Raw genomic sequence first — 20173 nt, forward strand, 5'->3', positions numbered from 1 at the left:
TACCAGCTCCAGAGTTTGGGTATGGAGTTAGTATCCGTATGTTTATCATTATCAATGAAGATCGTACAATGCAAAAGGAAAAGTTATTTACTTGTAATCCTAGTTATGCGTCGTAGTAATCTTCACTGCAGTCATTAAAAAAAGCATCCTCTCCCACGACTTCAGCGTTCGAACACCAGGACTCTCTTTACCTTACAATAGTATCACCTTAAAAACACTGGCACTCTCCAGCAACTTTCAAGAAAAATGATGATGAAATAGAGAATTTTAATAAAGAATCAGTCTGTTTTTTCAACTCAACAGGACCGATGCTTATCTACCTTAACATCTTTTCATTTTGTCAAGACTTCATAACTTTTTTCCCCACAAAAGCAATCCAGGCCAAATGTGTGTTTCTTTTTACCATATTTTGGGAATTCTAAAGGAGCCCAGACTAGTTAATTACCCTGGAAGGAACAGAGAAAATAGCCATAATATAGCATCACTTTGTTGGAAAAACGGGAAACAATGCAGTGCATAAAAGTGTATGTTCTTTTTAAATGGCTTCAAAAGGTTTACTGTGCTGAAGTTAGGGGCTATTTTTCCAGTGAATCCGCCAAAGGTACTGAACTACTGTGGCGATGTTAGGCCCCAATTTTATGAATTTAAGTAAGATTTGAGCCAGGGTAGTTGTAAACCGCAGCATCTTAGCACTACACCTTACACCCCAACATACCCCAACCTGCCTCAACACTTGCCTCACCACTGTAAAATGGTTTGGGCAAAACTGTTCCTCTGCCACTACTGGTCAGATTCAACAACAAAGGGGCTGGTTGGTCTAGATCTACATTTGGTGATACAAAAACTAGCTGGAGAGCCCTGAGTGGTGCTGTAAACACCACTTTGTATTTACCTTTTGCATGTGCTAACCCTTCTAGCATCAGTGTACGAGTACTGCACCAACATACAAGGCCCCAAATAGGATTCATAACTTTAGATATTTTTCAGAGTAACCTTTATGAGCAAGTTTTCTGTCACATGGAAAGTGATCAACATCTTATAATTTACCATGCAAGGTGGTGTGTGTGTGTGTACCATTTTTAATATAGTTTTACCCAAACAAGCAAAACAATAAATTATGATTTATATTCAACTGCTAGCATGATCATGCATTCAATGTTCTTCACTTTTTATATGGTTATTTATCGCATTAAGTACAAGCGTCAGATTTTGTTGCAGCTCTGGTAGGTACCATGTACAGAGTTCTACTCGACTACTTCGGTACCCTGTCTCACTAGAGTCTTCTAGGATGCTGATGGTAGCCTCTTGCTTTTCTTATGCTAAGCTGCTCATAATCAGCCTTCACTGGCCTCCTATCTAGCACCAAATTACATGTCCTGTGCTTGGTACATCGAGCCCACCAAGGAGGCTTTGCTCATGATGTAATTCAGAGGCATGTCTAACCATACATTTCTGATTGCAAGCTGAGCCCTCTGAATTTGTCATTTTTCTGTGCCCCAGAGATTCTATAAGTAAATAGTTGCCTGTCAGGCCTAAATATCACTCTGTACAGAAGAATTCAAAATTGAAAGCGCATTTGAAAGTGTTTCTAGAAAAAATGACAGAAGTCACATTTTCATATTTTTGAATATGGAATGCATATCTGGGTTGAACAGATACCTTGTTGGAGATTTTAAGTAAGCAAACTTTGCCTTGAATTCTGGTGAACTGTCCTAGCTGGAAAAGAAGATTGCAAACCCTAAAAAATACCACAATGCTGGTACTGGATAGAAGAAAAACTGTCGGCAACCCGCTGAAACAGTACACTTTTTTGCAGTTATACATGTCTTAATACGGATATCATGTTCTTTGGTTGCCTTGTTGTGCATTCTGGGGGTGCTGTTAAAAAACTCAGGGCGAATGCAGCTTCACGGATCTAGCACTGGAATGCTCTCCCACTTTAATAACCTTTCCATCTACTCTTACTTTCCAACGGACACTAAAGACCTACTTGTGTAGATATATTTTCAGAGCTCTTAAAATATGCGTTTGTATATAGAGCACCCAGAAACTGGGGTATGTCTGTGGCAACTGGGTGAGACTCACTCGCTCACATGGGAACACCATACTTTACTACCAGCATCTTTATTGAGCTACTATGTTCTCAAATCATGATATAACGACATTTCGCCGTCTTGGTGCCTCTTATCTGAGATGGGACTGTCCCACTATCATATTATAACTCTATGTATTTGCAAGGATGAAAGGCACAATCCTAAAGGTGAAATCGTAAATCACTGAAAGAAATCTAGACTATTCTTAACTGGAAAAGCAGTCCTGCTAGCAAAAAAATCAAGATACTGATCTTAGCGCACTAAATTTCATTATTTACCAATAAATACTTGCAGCTTGCGACCCTCTTCGTAGCTCCTGGATTAACTGCCCAGATGAAGTATCAAATATTCGTACAAGGGTTCCCTGGAAAGAAAGAAAGAAAAATGTGATTGACAAAAAGTTGTTTTTAAGTTCTATTGTGTACTGCTTTAAACTCATAAAATACAGAGCATAACCATCAGTAAACGGAATCTCATATGGTTTGTAAATAAAAGTTTAAGTAGGTAACTTTCAGAGAAACTAGCATAACTTCTGACTCATGGGCTCGAAACACATCTGACTAACTTGGACCTAACCTTTTCATCCTTCCATAGGCAAGCATGGGATGTGACGATACCCTGACACCTACTGACATTTTGAAGAAGAATCTAGCATATGACTTACTGTGCAACCGCCGGTTAGCCTTTCAGAGGCTGGGCTGACAAGTGACTGGCTTTGCATTAGTCTACGATACTATCAGAAACATTGAGCAGGCATGTGAATGACTATACCTGAACTCTACTGGTCTTTGATGACAAACTGAACATATGACCTACTCTTCTCCAGCCCTACCTGCTTTATGGGTCGAAGATTACCACAGATCTCAGCTGTCTGGCTTGCTAATGACATTTTAGGGACATTCAGAAAGCTTCCCTGGGAATATAATCCATCAATTGCTTACTGACTTTGTGTTTTGTAACTCACACTTGCTTTCTATTTGCTGGCTTTATTTGTTTTCATCCCTTCCATGGCTTATAGCCTATTTACGATATCCTTTCACCAGTGCTCTCTTTCTGTAAACAGGCCTTTAAATCTTGTTCCTATCTTCTCACATTTGCTGTGCATTCAAAGACCGAGGTCAAATGTCAGGTTCTGTCTTTCGAAGGAGCTTGGTGTTTATTTTTCTTTCCGTGACTTCAAAGTTAGAGGATTTCTGTGACAATCATGCTGGCTAATTTGGGTGTGCTGGACGGAAGACTGTACTGTTATTTTTTTCTAGCACATAAGAAAACGTAAATTTCTGTAAAGGAACTGTGCAGAATATCTCAGAATACGAGAAGCACAAATTGAGCTAATTTTTGGGAAATTCTGAAGTGTGGTGGAGAAAGCAACACTTTAGTACGATATAAAGAAAATCAGTACAATTGATAATGGCAGTTCCACACATGATCGTGTGTGCACTGTATACTTTTATCTGTAAAACTGTATGTGCAAATGTAATGATAATTTCAATTGAAGATGTGTTGTCTGTAATGGCAGTTCACTACCACGCCATGCATACTCCACATTAGTCCACTCCACACCACTGCAAACTACTTTGCACCACTCCACTCTACGTCAATCACACTATGTCACAGCACTCTACTCCGCACTACTCCACTCTACTTCACGCTATGCCTCTCGACTCTAATCTGCACCCCCTACTCTATGCCAATGAACTCTACTCTACTATGCACCACTGCACTCTACACCACACCACTCCAGTGTAGGCCACTCCACTCTACTATGCACCAATCCACTCATCACCACCCCACTCTACTCTGCAACACTGCACTCTATGCCACTACACTCTATGCCACTACACTCTACATCAATGCACTCTACACTGTACTAGCCACTCTACTCCAGTGCACTCTATGCCAATGCACTCTGCTCCACGCTAATCTGGACCTCTCTACACCACTGCAGTCTAAGACACTCTACTTGGTAACACTGCACTCTTCGTCACTGAACTCTCTGCCACTACACTCTAAACTGCACCACTCTACTGCACACTATGCCTCTACTCTGCACCACTCTACTCTATGCCAGTGCACTCTACCCCAATCTACTTTACTATACACCACTGCACTCTATAGCACTCTACTCTACTCTATAATACTAAACTCTACACCAATGCCTCCTTCACTCTGCACCACTCCACTCTCGGCCGCTCCACTCTACTCTACACCACTGTGCTCTAAGCCACTCTACTCTAAACCACTGCACTGTACACTACTCAAAACCAATACTCGACACCACTGCACTCTATGCCACTATACTCTACAGCACTCTACTCCACAGCACGCTATGCCACTCGACACCATTTCACTCTATGCCACTGTATTCTACTCTGCACCACTCCACTCTGTACCACTCTACACCACACCACTAAACTCTCTGCCATTGAACTCTCCACCACTCTACTCTGCTTCACTGCACTTTATGCAACTGCACACTACTCTGCACCACTCAACTCTATGCAACTCTACTACACTCTACAACACTACACTCTACTCTCCATCACTCCACTCGTCACTCCAATCTACTCTGCACAACTGCACTCTACGCTACACCTCTGCACTCTACCCAACACTATTCAACTCTAAAACAATATACTTTATGCCACTGCACTCTATGCCACCAAACTCGACCCTGCGCCACTGCAAACCAATGCACTCTGGGCCACTACAGTCTACGCCAATTTACCCTGTCCTTTAAGCCACTTTACTCTAGGCCACTCTACGACACTCCACTGTATGACACTCCACTCCATGAAACTCCAACCTATGACGCTCTTCTCAATTAAACCCCACTTCACTCTATGACACTCAGCTCCACTCTATGCCACCCCACAACCCTCTACTCCATGCTATTCTACGTCAATACTCCACTTTACGCTGTATGCTACTCCCTCTAAGCCACTCTATGCTATTTTACTCCACTCTATTCTAGGACACACTACTCCACAACAATCTACTCCGCTCTACACCACTCAAGAGCGGTCGACCTTGAAGCTGGGAACCGGATTAGAGTCTCGACAGGGATGCTCAACATCCTGTGATTCTGGGCAATTCACTTATTTCACCTGTGCCTAACAAAATGAATGTGTTGGTCTGTAACGCAACTGGTGCTTATGTAAAGTGCTTTGATACCTTCGGGTTAAAAAAACAAAAACAAACGCTACAACATACTACTCCAATCTATGCAACACCCTCTAAGCCACTGCACTCTGATCTATGCCATTCCACTCCACCCCACTACACTCTACTCTACTTTATACCCTTCCATTCTATGACACCCTACTCCCTCCATGACGCTCAACGACACTCAACTCCACGTCACTCCATAACACTTCACTCTACTCCACGACGCTCCACTTTACGACATTTCACTCCACTCCATGCCACACTCCTTTACACTACTAATGTTTAGCCATACTGAACAGCAGCAATGCTGGTGTACAACATGACTAAAGCAAATTGGCAATGCCAATAGCTCTTGCATAGGTGAGACCTGTTGGCTTTGTCAAAGCTTGTTGAAAGCATCCAGTCTTCACCGGAGTCTGCAGGACATTTAGCTGTCAATGCCCTGCATGTGAGCATAGTGCTGCAATACCATTGTTTTATGGTTGCCAAACACTGTACTCAGAAGCGAGCACTTGTTAACCAGAGCTGTTAGTAGGACCAATGCACTCAATGTTGAGGTCTTGTAGAAAGGAGGGGACTCAGAAATGGTGGGTGGTTAAAATTCCCAAATCTGCTCACCTTGTGAATCATAGGCGAGTACTCTCTAGTGCCTGAGACTTGGATAGAGCTACTGGTGCTGACTCCAAACCTCAACCACCAATTGCCACTCAAAAACAGTAGGCACTCCCCGCTGTGGCTTCTCTTTGACACCGAGTCGCGGTCTGCAGGGCGGATCGCTCCCATTAACCCGTGGTACCTGCGAGACCCCACGACCCGCGAGAGTCTGGTTAAGGCTATGGACCAATACTTTCTTGAAAACGAGGGGTCTGTGTTGTCTGCAATGTCCCTGTGGGAAGCCTTTAAAACCGTAATCCGCGGACACGCCCTCTCCCAGATAGTAGTGGCCAAGAAGCTCAGGAGTGAGGCGGTGGTGAAGCTGGAGACTGACATCTCGGGGCTGGAGTCGGCCTTGGAGGAGGGTGTCACTCCGGACGGGCTCCATGCCCTCAGCCTGAAACAGTTTGAATACAGATCTCTTGTCACCGACGCTGCCAAAACTATGTATAGGGAGCAGCAGGGTCGGTTGTATGATGCCGGGGACAAGGCGGGAAAGCTGATTGCGTGGCTGGACAAGAAGGAGAGAGTGAATCGTGTGGTCCCGGAGTTGCGTGTCTCGGATGGAGTGTGTGTGACTGAGCCTGGTGAGATTGTGGAATGTTTTGCCGACCACCTCCGGACTGTGTACTCCCCGGTGACTGATAGGGATGAGGAAGATTCTCGCCTTCTCCTGAGGGACATTGCTTTGCCTGGCCTTTCTGCCGAGGACCGTGAGCAGCTGGACGCTCCCTTGTCGGTGGATGAAATCGCGACTGCGATTCGGTCCCTTCGCTCGGGCAAAGCCATGGGTCCCAACGGTCTACCTATCGAATTATATAAGTTGCGCCCGGATAAACTAGCTCCCTTCCTCAGTCGTATGTTTCAGGAGTCCCTTGAGGCCGGTTCCCTTCCGGTCGACCAGCGACTGGCCACGATAGTCGTGATCCCCAAGGAAGGTAAGCCACGGGACCGCTGTGCCTCTTACAGGCCTATCTCACTGCTAAATGCAGAGCCTAAAATCCTGGCTAAAGTCCTTGCCAATCGTTTGTTGAGCGTTATCTGCGATCTGATTCATCCTGATCAATGCGGCTTCATCCCACATCGCAACACCGCCCTCAACTTGCGGCGACTCCATGGCGCCCTCGCCAGGGCAGAGTACCTCTCCGAACCGGCCGTGCTGGTTTCTTTAGATGCCACGATGGCCTTTGACACCATCGAGTGGCCATTCCTCTGGGCTGTCATGATTAAATTCGGCTTTGGGGAGGGATTTCTTGGCTGGGTGAAGCTTCTCTACACGGGACCCATGGCTCAGGTGGTGGTTAATGGGCGGGTCTCTCGGCCCTTCGCTCTCGGAAGAGGTACGAGGCAGGGGTGCCCGTTGTCCCCTCTGCTCTTTGCTCTCGCCCTGGAGCCACTCGCCGCTTGGCTCCGCTGGGAGCCCTCGATCAGGGGGATCCGGTGGGCCCCGGGCTTTGAGGATCGGGTCTCGTTATATGCTGACGATATCCTCCTGTATCTTACCTCGCCGCGGCAGTCGCTTAACGTTCTCTTCGATGTTCTGACTTCCTACGGGAGAAATTCGGGTCTCACGATTAACTGGTCTAAATCCTGTGTCTATCCTATCTCCGGTGGCCCCCCTCTCCTGCCGCCTCGGCTTCCGATCCAAATATCTCTGTCCGGCTTTAAATACCTGGGGATACACATCTCGCTGGACCCGGTAGCTCGCTATGAGCACAATCTCCTGCTTCCACTTCGGCGTTTGAGGGAAGACACGGCTCGGTGGGGTAGGCTGCCCCTGTCCCCACTGGGTCGGGCCGCATTGTTTAAAATGATGTCCCTTCCCAGGTTCCTCTATGCACTTCAGAACTCCTTCGACATCATTCCAGTGGCCTACTTTCGGGAAGTAGAGAGCCTGCAGAGGAGACTGGTGTGGGACGGACGGGCGCGTATCGCCCTGGCCAAACTCACTCTCCCCTGGTACGACGGGGGCATCGCGCTTCCCGACATTCGCAGGTATTATTGGGCCTCACAGCTATCAGCCATTAACCATGCCACGTATGCGCCTGGCTTGAACCCGGCGTTTGAGATGGATAAATTCCTGCTTCCCGGCGGTAACTATAACAGGGCGCTTTACTCCCGCTCGGCTGGACGGACCCGGACGGGCCCCACTAAGATCGCGGTACGGATTTGGAAGGCGGCCAATGTAGCCATGGGCTGGAGTGAGCGACTGACCTGCGCTACTCCTTTATTTGCCTCCGACCGACTGGGAAGCCTCTGGACAACGAAGGGGTTTGACCGTTGGGACACGATTGGCATCAGTAGAGTGGGAGACTTATGGATGAAGGGCGCGGTTAAGACCTTCGCGGCGCTCCAGAGCGAATACGAACTCACGGAAAAGGAGTTCTTCCGATACGCCCAGGTTCGGCATGCCCTGCTCTCTGTCTTTGGGGAGGGGACCAAGATCCCGGCCTCTTCGCCCCTCGAGGACCGCATACTTGATGGTCATGTTCCCGACAGTACTATCTCCTTAATCTATAAAAAACTCATTAATAATCGGGCTGACCTATTGGTTCGCCTTCGGGAGGCGTGGACGGGGGACGGGGTGGAATTAGACGACGAGGACTGGCAGTCCGCACTATCGTCCCCCAAGGAAGTCGCCATTCCAGCCCGTCTCCGCCTGGTCCAGTTAAAGATTCTCCACCGGGTGTATGTGACGGGCCCCCGTCTGGTCTCGATGGGATTCTCGGAAGATGGGCTCTGCAAGTGGGGGTGTGGGCTCAGTGCCACCTTTCTCCATATCCTTTGGGAGTGCCGGGAGGTGGCGGAATACTGGCGTCGGGTTCATGGGGTCATGGGACAAGTCACCGGGGTGGCGCTGCTGCCGGAGGTGCGTCGCTGTGTCTTGAATGTGTGGGAGCCTAATGATTATAATGCGGCGCAGACTCGGTGGGCGGCCCTGGGCTACATGATTGCTAAGAGGGATATAGCGCAGCTTTGGGGTTCCCAGCGGCCACCCACCGTGTCAGTATGGAAGGAAAATATGGACTGGTGTATGTTCAGGGAGAAGACGGTATATGTGGCCCGCGGTAAACCCGGGGAATGGGGTAGAATTTGGGGGCAATGGAACGTGTATCGTGGGGGTATCTGTACGGCCCCCCTAGTGGACACCGATATTGCCTTGTCCCCCTGACCCTTGATGGTTCCTTGAGACTGATTATAATAATCGAATATAGATGTTCCTTTCCCGTTACCCCCCCCCGATCTTTCAGTACTCCCTCCTGTTGATAGCTAATTGAAGGTTTGGAGTAAAAGTCCCCCGGATGTAGCCTGACACACGCTTTTTGCCCGTATGCCTCGCCTTTTGTTTTTTGTTGTTATCTATGTTAAATGTATGTCTCCTGCTTCTCTCGAGCTATCCTGAGCCATTTACGGGGCTGGGCCCCAGGTGTCGCCTACTGCTTTAACTAATGTACGATCCTTTCTGAGTCTAGCGGCCGGCCCTGGTGGTTGTAGGCCCATGCTTGTAACTGCTTTATTGTTTTAATAAAATTTTTGGAAAAAAAAAAAAAAAAAAAAAAAAACAGTAGGCACAATGCCGGGGGATCGGATTCAACAAGGCAAGAATAGCCATCGCCCCCCAGCTTTCTCCACCACAAGCGTCTCATCTGATTGCCATTGCACATTAGATACACAGCTCAGAGACATATAAAGTCATAGGTAAAGTGGACAATTACCCAGGGCCCCCGTTGCTATGTGGTCCCTGATGAAGTGATTTCAGCACTCGAAAGTCAAGCCATAGAAACAGTGTGAATAAAAAAACTTTATTTTTCATTTGCAGCTACGCATGCTCAACACATAGTATGCATGCTTTGTCTGCCCAAAGTTAACTATCACTCTTTCAAGCAGTTGGCAATTAAAGTATTTCTCCTCACTTATCTTACCTCACCCCTTTCACTTTTCCTTTCTCTACCTATCTCAACAGATCTATGTATTTGCACCCTCTCTATTTCAACTCTCTCTCCATCTCACCTAGGTCAACCTCACCTTTCTCTCAATATACTAATCTCTACCCGTCTCATGGCCTCACTTCGCTCTCACTACCATTCTCTGAGTCTCCCTTAATATGTATTCTGTCCCCCCTTCTCAACGTGTGTCTGCCTCACCTCCATCTCAGCCTACTGCTCCGATTCTATCTCATACCCCTGTATTTCTCCTCCATCTCATTCACCTTTCTCAACCTCATCAAGGAATCTTTATTTAGCCAATCGTGCCCGTAAAAGACAAAAGTCAATACAGTACACTCGAGGGTAATCATAAAACAAATTAAAAACCTCATCATCCCGCTGCCTTATTACTTAACTTATTTTAATGTTAACCCTTATTTCCTACAAGCAAAACACTCTGCAGTATGTTAATAGAAGCTTAAAAATCAAACTATTAGCATCATATATATAAAGAGCATGTAAGATATAAGTACAGCATAGTCACGAACAATAAATATCTAAAACTAGTGTGCTGTTATATAAATAAAACAGACAATTTTCTTCTTCCATTGTTTTCTTGGCTCCGATTGCAGTTATAATAAAAGCAGATAATTGGTGTATTCAATGATTGCAAGTTGTGCAAGGCCTGTACACACCTGCGGTGCGCTAAGGTTTTTAATAGGGGTTTAGGAAAAAGTCTTCACGAGTCACTGAAATAATTAAAAAAGAAGATATAGTGCAGTAGTGGTTGCATACAGACCCCATCACAAAGACAAGCCCGGGTAGTACCTCCCAAGGCATCATTTGGCTTTCCGATGAACAGGCGTCGCCACACTGAGCAGGATCTTAATTGAGAATTGAGAGACCATTCCCATGGCGTTAACTCTAATGAAAGTTAATGAACCAGCTCCGGGCTAGCGAGAGTCTGATAAAAACACATCAAAGTACTTTTCACCGATTCCTTTTGCAGCCTTTTTTCAGCACAAAATTCCAGAAACAGGCATTTTAGCCGTGATTTGTCTTATTTCTTTAAATTCATAAGGAACAAGAACAGAGGAGACAACCCCAACTCATGAAGTAACGTAGAGCTGTATTTCAGCCAAAAAATATGAACCCCAATTATCCAAACTAAGACAATCTAAGATGACATCTATACAGAACTTTGCTTGAAGGTTCATCTGTATCTTGACCCAGAGTAACAAAGGGGCTAGTTGGACACTATCCTCACTATATCGCTGGCTTAGCTCTGCATGTAAAATAAACCTAGACATAGCAGGAGGAAGCTAAAAAAAACTCTACATATGCTATTTTCCTCAAGCTGAGGAGGGAACACATACAATTCCTATATCCCTGCCCCATACGTAGCAGCTGGAATGCCTTGAGTGTTGTACATTTTTAGAAGTGGTAAAATCGTCACCTTCAATTTAGTTAAATTAAGAACGGCTCTGGTTGAACTGCTGAGTTTAAGGCATAAACTGGTCAGTTGAGGGTGCCAAGCGTCCGAGGAATTAAAAGTGATTCCCGAATAGCTAAAATCTTTCACGCTATTTAAAGGCTGCCCCTTTATAATAATTCTGCAGGTACCAATTCTACCTGGTCCACAGGCCATAATATCAGATTTGCCATAGTTGGCAGCCAGGTCTAGGTTATCGATGAACTTGATGAAGCGGTCCACGAGCACACGCGGAGCATTTGGGGCTCGAGCCAGTAGGACCGCATCGTCCGTGTATAAAAGTGCAAGCACCTGAGTGTCAGCAACTCTAGGGGTATCGCCTGAACAGAGATCAAGAGTGGGCAGAGGAGATAAATATATAAAATGAAATGCATAGGGGCCAAAATAAATTCTTGGCGCACACCTTGCTGGAGGCTCAACAAGGGGGACATTTAACCATTTGGACTTAAACGCACTACTAGGTCAGCATGCAAATTATACAAATTATTCACCAGAGATTCTTCTACGCCCATACCCAAGAGCCTTAGCCATAACTTGGACCTATTAACAGAGTCAAACGCTGTTGAAAGGTCCATAAAGGCAATAAAAAAGAGGGCAGCGTTTGACTGAGATATGCTTATCGAAATGTAGACAAGATATGCTGCACCTGAGCCCATGCAGCAAGACGGTTGTAATTAAACAATACCAATAAAAAGGAAATTTATAACCAACTTTATTGGCATTTTGTAAACAAAAGCAAGACAGTTATAAAGAATGAAAATTACTTGTAGCACTGTGACATAAATGGCATTTCATTACATATCCACTTCTTATCTCCCTAGCAATAAATTTAAGATTGAATAAGAAAAAGTCCACCCTTAGCACCATGAGCACTCCAATATTCCCACCCATTTTCCCCATATTCGTTCATATTTATTTGGACATCCTCTTGCCTCAAAAACCGCTTTTTCTTGGCTCGCACACCAATCAACTCCCCTTCGCCACTTCGAGAGAGAAGGAGGCTTGGAGTCCTTCCAGGCCACTGCAATGTCCCTTTTAACAATCAGGATGGCTTTACCTAGGAACGACTTGTCGGCTTGGGAGCCTTCCATCACCCCGAGGAGAAGAGCCAGTGGAGTAAGGGGCACCTCCCATCCCATTATGCCACTCAGTTCCATTGTGACTGATGCCCAGTACTTTGATATGATCGCGCAGGACCAGACCATATGGAGGAAGTTGGCTGGTCCCTCTCTACAGCGTGGACACTGTGGGGTTGGGAGGAGTCCAGCTTTGTGCAATTGTGCCGGTGTAAGATACGCACAGTGAAGATAATATATCTGTATAAGGCGAAGTCTAGCAGAGATAGTGAGGGTTCTGGGGGTTATAAGGGCGTCTCTCCAATCCTCGTCTTTGAGGGGGCCAAAACAACCCTCCCACCTAGTTCTAAGAGGGTCCAGCGTAGATGGAGTGTTTATCAGGGATCGATATATTTGGGATATGTCTCCCTTCCCCAGGTCCCCCATGAGAATTATGGCTTCCAAGGGACTGAACTCGGAAAATGATTCTTGGTCAGGGATGTGAGTGGTAAGGGCGTGACATAGCTGGAAATATTTAAAGAATTGCATGGAGCGCAACAAGTATGTGCGTTGGAAGTCGTGGAAGGAGGAAAGATGTTTTCATTTCCAGATATCACCAAGATGGGTGATGCCTATCAGGTCCCACACCTGAAAACCCGTCATCATGGAGTTTGTAATGTGATCTTGGTGTCCCAGTGGATGTGTCTCAGTGCCGACCACCACGCCAGGAAGGCTGAACGAGTCCCTACTGGTAAGGTCTGAGTGATTGGGGTTCTGTATAGCATTGCCTGGGCCTGAGCGAATCCAAGACGTCCCAGTTCAAGCCGGTATGCTGGATCCGACCATCCCCCATTAAACCAATCGTGGATTATCAGGAGGCAAGTGGCAAGATAATATAAAAAGAGATTCGTCATGCCCATTCCACCCTCATATGTAGTTCGTTGGCAAGTATTGGTATCTTTCATAGATTCACATGCCTGAATCATTCCTCGTGGTCATAGTGGGAGTTCCGTGGTACAAATAACATAGCAGTAAATAGTAAAAAACCATAGGCCTAATGAATGCAAACATGCTTTTGTAAAAGAGACCAAACTAAAAAACACAACCAATCAGCTACCGGCACTCTGTAAAACCTTCCCAAGAGAGGCTGAGTCTCTCAGATTTTCCAGTACAAGTGATGTAAGTACCATAGTCTAGAAGCAGCCTCTCCAGGGAGGAGGGTGGGTGCATGTGAATCTATGAATGATACCAATACTGGATAACTGCAGTTACAGGTAAGTAACTTATTTCTTATCCAGTATTGGGGTATCTTTCATAGATTCACATGCCTGAATCAGAATAGCAAGCACTGTGCATATGGATAATAACCATTTATCCATATATATATATATATATATATATATATATATATATATATATATATATATATATATATATATATATATATATATATATATATATATATATATATATTACCTACTGGCGGTCGCCAGTAGGTAGTTATAGTTAGGACCACGTTTCCATAGGAAATCCGCAACATTCTATTTTGAATAACTTTGGCGCCGGTCGACGAATCCTCGCGAATTTTTCAAAATAGGTGGGGCGCTACGCTCCGCTCCTTCCCTGAAAGTCTCGGGGGGATTCGTCAAGCGGGGGCTGAGATAAAAGGGGGGTCCCAAAACGCGTTTTTCCCATGCATTTTTCCATAGGACCTTTAGACAGGGCTACAGCCCGAACGGCTGAACAGAATTACTAGAAATTTGGCAGAGAGGTAGTCCTCAGGTCAAGGAAGTGCCTTTTGTAGGTTTGGTGTAAATCTGTTCAGTAGATTCTGAGAAAATAGCCTTTAAATCAATATATATATCTGAGCCAGCTTACGGTGCGCTTACGGTACGCTTACCGTACGTGTACGGTGGCGTGCGCGAGCGCGATTCTGATTGGCTCTTAGATCTTAGTAAACATTCGAATCGGCCGAAACCAGGAAGCGGCGGCCGCCATTTTCTCTCTCGCACTGAGAGTGATGTTTAAAATATTAAGCCCAAAAACATGTAAAGGGGCTGTTTAGACAGCTCCCACACACATAGCAATGTTGAGGGAGTCCCCAAAGATCCCCCAAGGCCAAAAACGGAATTTTTATTTTTTCGCTAATTTCGCCGATTACGCTTACCGTACGCGTACGGTAAAAAATTATATAAAAAAAAAAATTATCCACACTCTCCCCACCCCGTGTGCAATTGGTGCCCGAAGTGCACCAATTGTGCATGGCTTATTAAAGATGAGTTAAACTAAAATATAAAAAAAAATAATAATAAAAAAAAAAATTATCCACACTCTCTCCACCCCGTGTGCAAATGGTGCCCGAAGGGCACCATTTGTGCATGGCTTATGACATATACGAAAAATTAAAATATTACCTTTCAAAACGAAGTGCATCATATGTCCTCCATGTGCGCATGGTGCGCGAAGCGCATCGTGCGTACATGGCCCATCTAGCGTAACGTGGGCACGCGGTGCGCGTAGCGCACCGCGTGCCCACCGTGCGTGCACGGCACTAACTGCGTAAAGTGGGCGCGCGGTGCGCGAAGCGCACCGCGTGCTCACTGTGTTCGCGCACCGTGCGCGCACGGAACGAACTGCGTTAAGTGGGCGCGCACGCCACGAATGGCGTAAAGTAACTTAGCATTTAAAAAACCGTACAAATTCACTGAAAAAACCATAGGTTTCACACACGTTATAGTTAGGAATTAGCATTTAAAAAACCTTGCAAATTCACTGAAAAAACCATAGGTTTCACACATGTTATAGTTAGCGGAAATTTTACTGATAAAAAACCAATGAAATTCCCCCGTTATAGTTAGTGCAGGCAACTATAACTCACGCGACCGCAATCTTCTACGGATGACATATGTGTCTTTATGAAAAAAAAATATTTGTAATATATGTATAGCTAAAAATGTATGGAAGAAGACATGGGCAAATAAGTGTCTAAATACAGTATTAGCATCAGCAGAAGATTGCGGTCGCGTGAGTTATAGTTGCCTGCACTAACTATAACGGGGGAATTTCATTGGTTTTTTATCAGTAAAATTTCCGCTAACTATAACATGTGTGAAACCTATGGTTTTTTCAGTGAATATATATATATATATATATATATATATATATATATATATATATATATATATATATATATACATATATATCATGCTCCAAGTTGCCCAAAGGTCGGGGATGCACTCAGGCGACAATTAACATCCTGCCCTCCATTACACTTGGACTGCCTTGCCGACGCGTTTCGGAAATGTGTTCCTTCTTCATAGGCTTGCGGCACAAAGTTTGCTGCTGTACATCACGGCTTTATTTAAATCAAGCCTTCTGATAGGCTGTCGTGATCTGTCTCTTGCCTCCTGATAGGCTCTGCCTCCTGATAGGCTCGTGATCTGTCTCTTGCCTCCTGATAGGCACTTTCAAAAGAGTCATAGGCATATTGCCTGCTGGGAAATGTATTTTCCTTTTTGCAGCCATCTCTAAAACCTATCAGAAGGCTTGATTTAAATAAAGCCGTGATGTACAGCAGCAAACTTTGTGCCGCAAGCCTATGAAGAAGGAACACATTTCCGAAACGCGTCGGCAAGGCAGTCCAAGTGTAATGGAGGGCAGGATGTTAATTGTCGCCTGAGTGCATCCCCGACCTTTGGGCAACTTGGAGCATGATATTTAACGGCAGCCTACGCCGTGGGGAGTGCACCATCGCAATCACAGCGAGCACGGACGCCGTGAGGCCACAACACCGAGGATTGTTACTCTCCTTGCCTTGGAGTCCATTGGAGGACAAATAAAGTTTTAGAGATGGCTGCAAAAAGGAAAATACATTTCCCAGCAGGCAATATGCCTATGACTCTTTTGAAAGTGCCTATCAGGAGGCAAGAGACAGATCACGAGCCTATCAGGAGGCAGAGCCTATCAGGAGGCAAGAGACAGATCACGACAGCCTATCAGAAGGCTTGATTTAAATAAAGCCGTGATGTACAGCAGCAAACTTTGTGCCGCAAGCCTATGAAGAAGGAACACATTTCCGAAACGCGTCGGCAAGGCAGTCCAATTGTAATGGAGGGCAGGATGTTAATTGTCGCCTGAGTGCATCCCCGACCTTTGGGCAACTTGGAGCATGATATATATATATATATATACACGCGTATTAGTTGGTAAGCACTATAGTGGATGGTGGGTAGCGCCAAAATATCGCTTAGTAACCTTCTAAACATGAAAGAAGAAAGAGTGCAAAGCTAACATATTCCATTACCAAGAGAAAATACATTCAAAGATGCTACATATACCATAGTAGATCTAGACATGGTCATATTATTGCAAATAACATTCACCAGTACATAGTAAAACAGAAGCGGTCTCTACCTTAGTGAAACAGGTTTCGTAGTACTGCCTGCCCAACAGCTGCGTCCGCTCTGTGCGAAGACTCCAGGCAGTAATGCTGTGCGAACGTGTGTGTTGTCTTCCACGTTGCCGCCATAGGAGATCTTTTCCAGTGGCACTCCTGCAAAGAGAGCAGCCGAGGCTGAGACTGCTCTAGTGGAATGTGCTTGTACAGTTCGTGATAAAGGCTTACCAGCTTTGTCATGGAAAAATTGTATCGCATTTGCTACTCATCTAGGTATGGTAGCTCTGGTGACTGCAGTTCCTTGGCAGTTTTGGCCGCAAGCTACAAACAACTGATTTGATCTGCGTGTTTCTTTTGTACGTTGCAAGTAGAACTTGAGACATCTTTTTATGTCCAGAGAGTGTAAAGTTTTTTCAGCCGGAGTGGCAGGGTTAGGGAAAAAAAGTCCTGAGTACCACTGGTTCATTCAAATGGAACTGAGAAGGCACCTTCGGGATGAACTTAGGGTTTGTTCTTAACATTACTGCATCATCGGTAAAACGCAGGAAAGGGTGACATATAGTGAACGCTTGTATCTCACTAACCCTTTTTGCAGATGTGAGTGCCACGAGAAGGGCGACTTTCCAGGTTAAGAATTTTAATTCCGCCTTGTGAATAGGTTCAAATGGTCTCCTCATCAATTGAGACAGTACTACATTCAGCTGCCACTCAGGAGGTGGAGCCTGGACCTGTGGAAAAGTTCGAAACAGGGCGTTCATGATTTTTTTCACCAATCTTGATGACCATAACGGCATTCCCTACCCGGCAGCTCCCGGCCGGGGCTCCTCACCTGTCTGCCATCTTGGCAATAAATGTAATGAAGGTAATGAATATCAATCGGTCTCCAAGGCTTTCTCCGCACTTCACTGGTTCCAGGTCAGAAAGCCGGTGATATTCAAATCCCTGTGGGCCTTTAGGGCCCTTCATCTTATGGGTCCTGAATCGATCAAACAACTCTTTCAACAATACATCCCTCCAGGCCTTTAATATCCTCCTCCCAGGCCAATCTGGTTGTACCTAAATTCAGGAGAGTCACGAGGGGAGGCAAGACTTTTGCAGTAGCCACTGCCAAGCTCTAGAATTCAAAGCCTCGGACGCTAAAAATCACAAAAAATGTGCTTACCTTTCGCAAGGACCTTAAGACCTGGCTGTTTAACAACTAGCTACTATCACTTTCTGTACCATACATTCCGTGGTCCGGTGCTCTCCTTACATTGAACTACCCCATGGAAGTCAGCGCCTAGACACCTACGGGTAGTAGTTCGCTTTAGAAATCCTTATTTCATTTCATAAGAGCAGCATTGCTGAGAGGCGGCGCAAAGACCCAGGCAGATCTCTAACAAATCCTAACACGCTGATCAGTGGGGTGAAGGGGTTCTATTTCTAACTTACCTTTCTTTCTACCTTATCTCTCACTACCTTACCAGATGTAATGATCAAAATCCCCAGAGCAGTGATTTTATTTCCGTTGTTGCAACACAAGTTAAAATAGTGAAGAGGAGCATAAGTCTTATTTAAATATTAAGCATTAGTCCTCTACACATCAGCCAATTCAGCCTTATAAGTGTCTAACCTACAAAGGGAGGAATAGGCAGATTAGAATTTAAATTCCATAGGAAATGTTGTGCAGAAAGATAAACTAAATCTAAATTCAAGGGCAAAAATGTTTATTCAAGATTTCTTTTGGTACTATATGGCTGGCAGACACTGGCAGCTTGAAGTTTTGACCGTTTATGCCTACCCCTGTTTTAAAAGTTTAACATATAATCCAATACTGTATGGCGTCACGACAGCCTGCCTGGATCACCTAACAATTGATAATGAAATGCCAAGTTGTTCTTAACAGCGGGCTCAAAGTATATCTTGCCCAGGGCTCAAAAAATCCTTAAAATCCCAAATCCTTAAGATACCACTGACATAGCTCATTTCTCCAGCATCTAAATATTTTTGTTACATCCAAATGTAAAAGAATAGAGAGGAATGGAGGCAAGCTATGTTAATAATGTCGGAAAATACCGACAGGTGTGAATTTGGTTTGGGGGAACAGAGCTTTAGGCTATGTTTTCATCACAAAGCGTGTTTCCAGTTGTAAATAAAACTCTGAAAATATAAATAGTTCTTTTAAAATCAGGATGAGACTAGGAAAAAACATTGCATAGCCTAAAACAATCAGAGAGGAGATGCACAAACGGGGAACTGCTTACCTAATCGCTGCAGGGGGGACTTCAGCCCCGAAACTGCCCTGCTGCTCATCGCGCCCGGAGCCGCCGTCATTCACCTTCGCACCCGGAGGCGCATAAAGGCACTTGCGGCTCCCGCTTCGGGGGAACCGCTTACCTCGTCGTTGCAGGGGGGACTTCAGCCCCCAGACTGCCCTGCTGCTCATCGCGTCCGGAGGTACCGTCATTCACCTTTGCGCCCGGAGGCGCATAAAGGCACTCGTGGCTCCCGCTTCGGGGGAACCGCTTACCTCGTCGAATGCAGGGGAGCCTTCAGACCCCAGACTGCCCTGCTGCTCATTGCGCCCGGAGGTGCCGTCATTCACCTTCGCGCCCGGAGGCGCATAAAGGCACTCGTGACTCCCGCTTTGCGGGACGCGCGCGGGCCAAGGGCGGGCCCGTCTGCGCCCGTCCGCGGCTGGGAGAGGCTTGGTCAGGTCCCTTGATCCTTGTGGCCCGGACTTTGTTACACCAGGAAACGGCTCAGTGGATTAAAGCCTGCGAAGTACCTGCATGACCCTTACTTATTGTGGTGACTGTGCCCTATCTAGCCATAACTAGCTATAACTTTATTATCTAATTTGTAGCGCTTTGTAGCCCCCGGGTTCTAAGTCGAAGAAGTGCCTCTTGTGTTTATTCTTAAGCAGGGGGTGTTCGGTCTTTGGTGCTGTGGGCTACATGAAGTGTACACCAACTTAAGGCGCTCCCTGATTAGCTGGAAATTGGTAAAAGGAAATTAGTTGTTGGGGGACCCCCAGGGACAAATGCTGCAGGCCCAGTTGGAATGATAGACTCTTTCTTAACCAGGGCAGCTGATGCCATAACAAAGGAGATAGCCCTAATCGAGAAAAGACTCTCCTTGGAGACTGAGAAAATAGCACTGGGCAATGTTGGGTGCGGTTTAACTCAGGAGAAAAATAGTGTCCCAACAGAAGAAATATGTTCTGCCATACCCTCAATCACATTGATGGAAGGCCAGAGGGGTGATAAGGACTTACGTACTGGTATCCCTGTGGCCACTCTAACAGTAGGTGATGATTTGGATTGCCCCCGACCAAGAGAAAACAAACTGGTGGAAGCAAAACTCTGAGAAAGTCTCCACGGACAAAAACAACTCCGCCACCGGCACTG

At 45.7% G+C, this 20173-nt stretch overlaps 1 protein-coding gene across 2 annotated transcripts in view; it reads right to left on the reverse strand.

Moving 5' to 3' along the window:
- WDR45B (WD repeat domain 45B) overlaps positions 1-20173 on the reverse strand; it is a 524626-nt gene that overhangs the window by 113442 nt on the left and 391011 nt on the right. For both annotated transcript variants that reach the window (XM_085616786.1, XM_085616787.1), the window contains one exon: positions 2372-2457. In XM_085616786.1, coding sequence (XP_085472912.1) covers positions 2372-2457 — 86 coding nt within the window. The remainder of the gene's footprint in view (positions 1-2371; positions 2458-20173) is intronic.

Source organism: Triturus cristatus, chromosome 7 (genome assembly GCF_964204655.1).
Source record: "Triturus cristatus chromosome 7, aTriCri1.1, whole genome shotgun sequence".
NCBI lineage: Eukaryota > Metazoa > Chordata > Amphibia > Caudata > Salamandridae > Triturus > Triturus cristatus.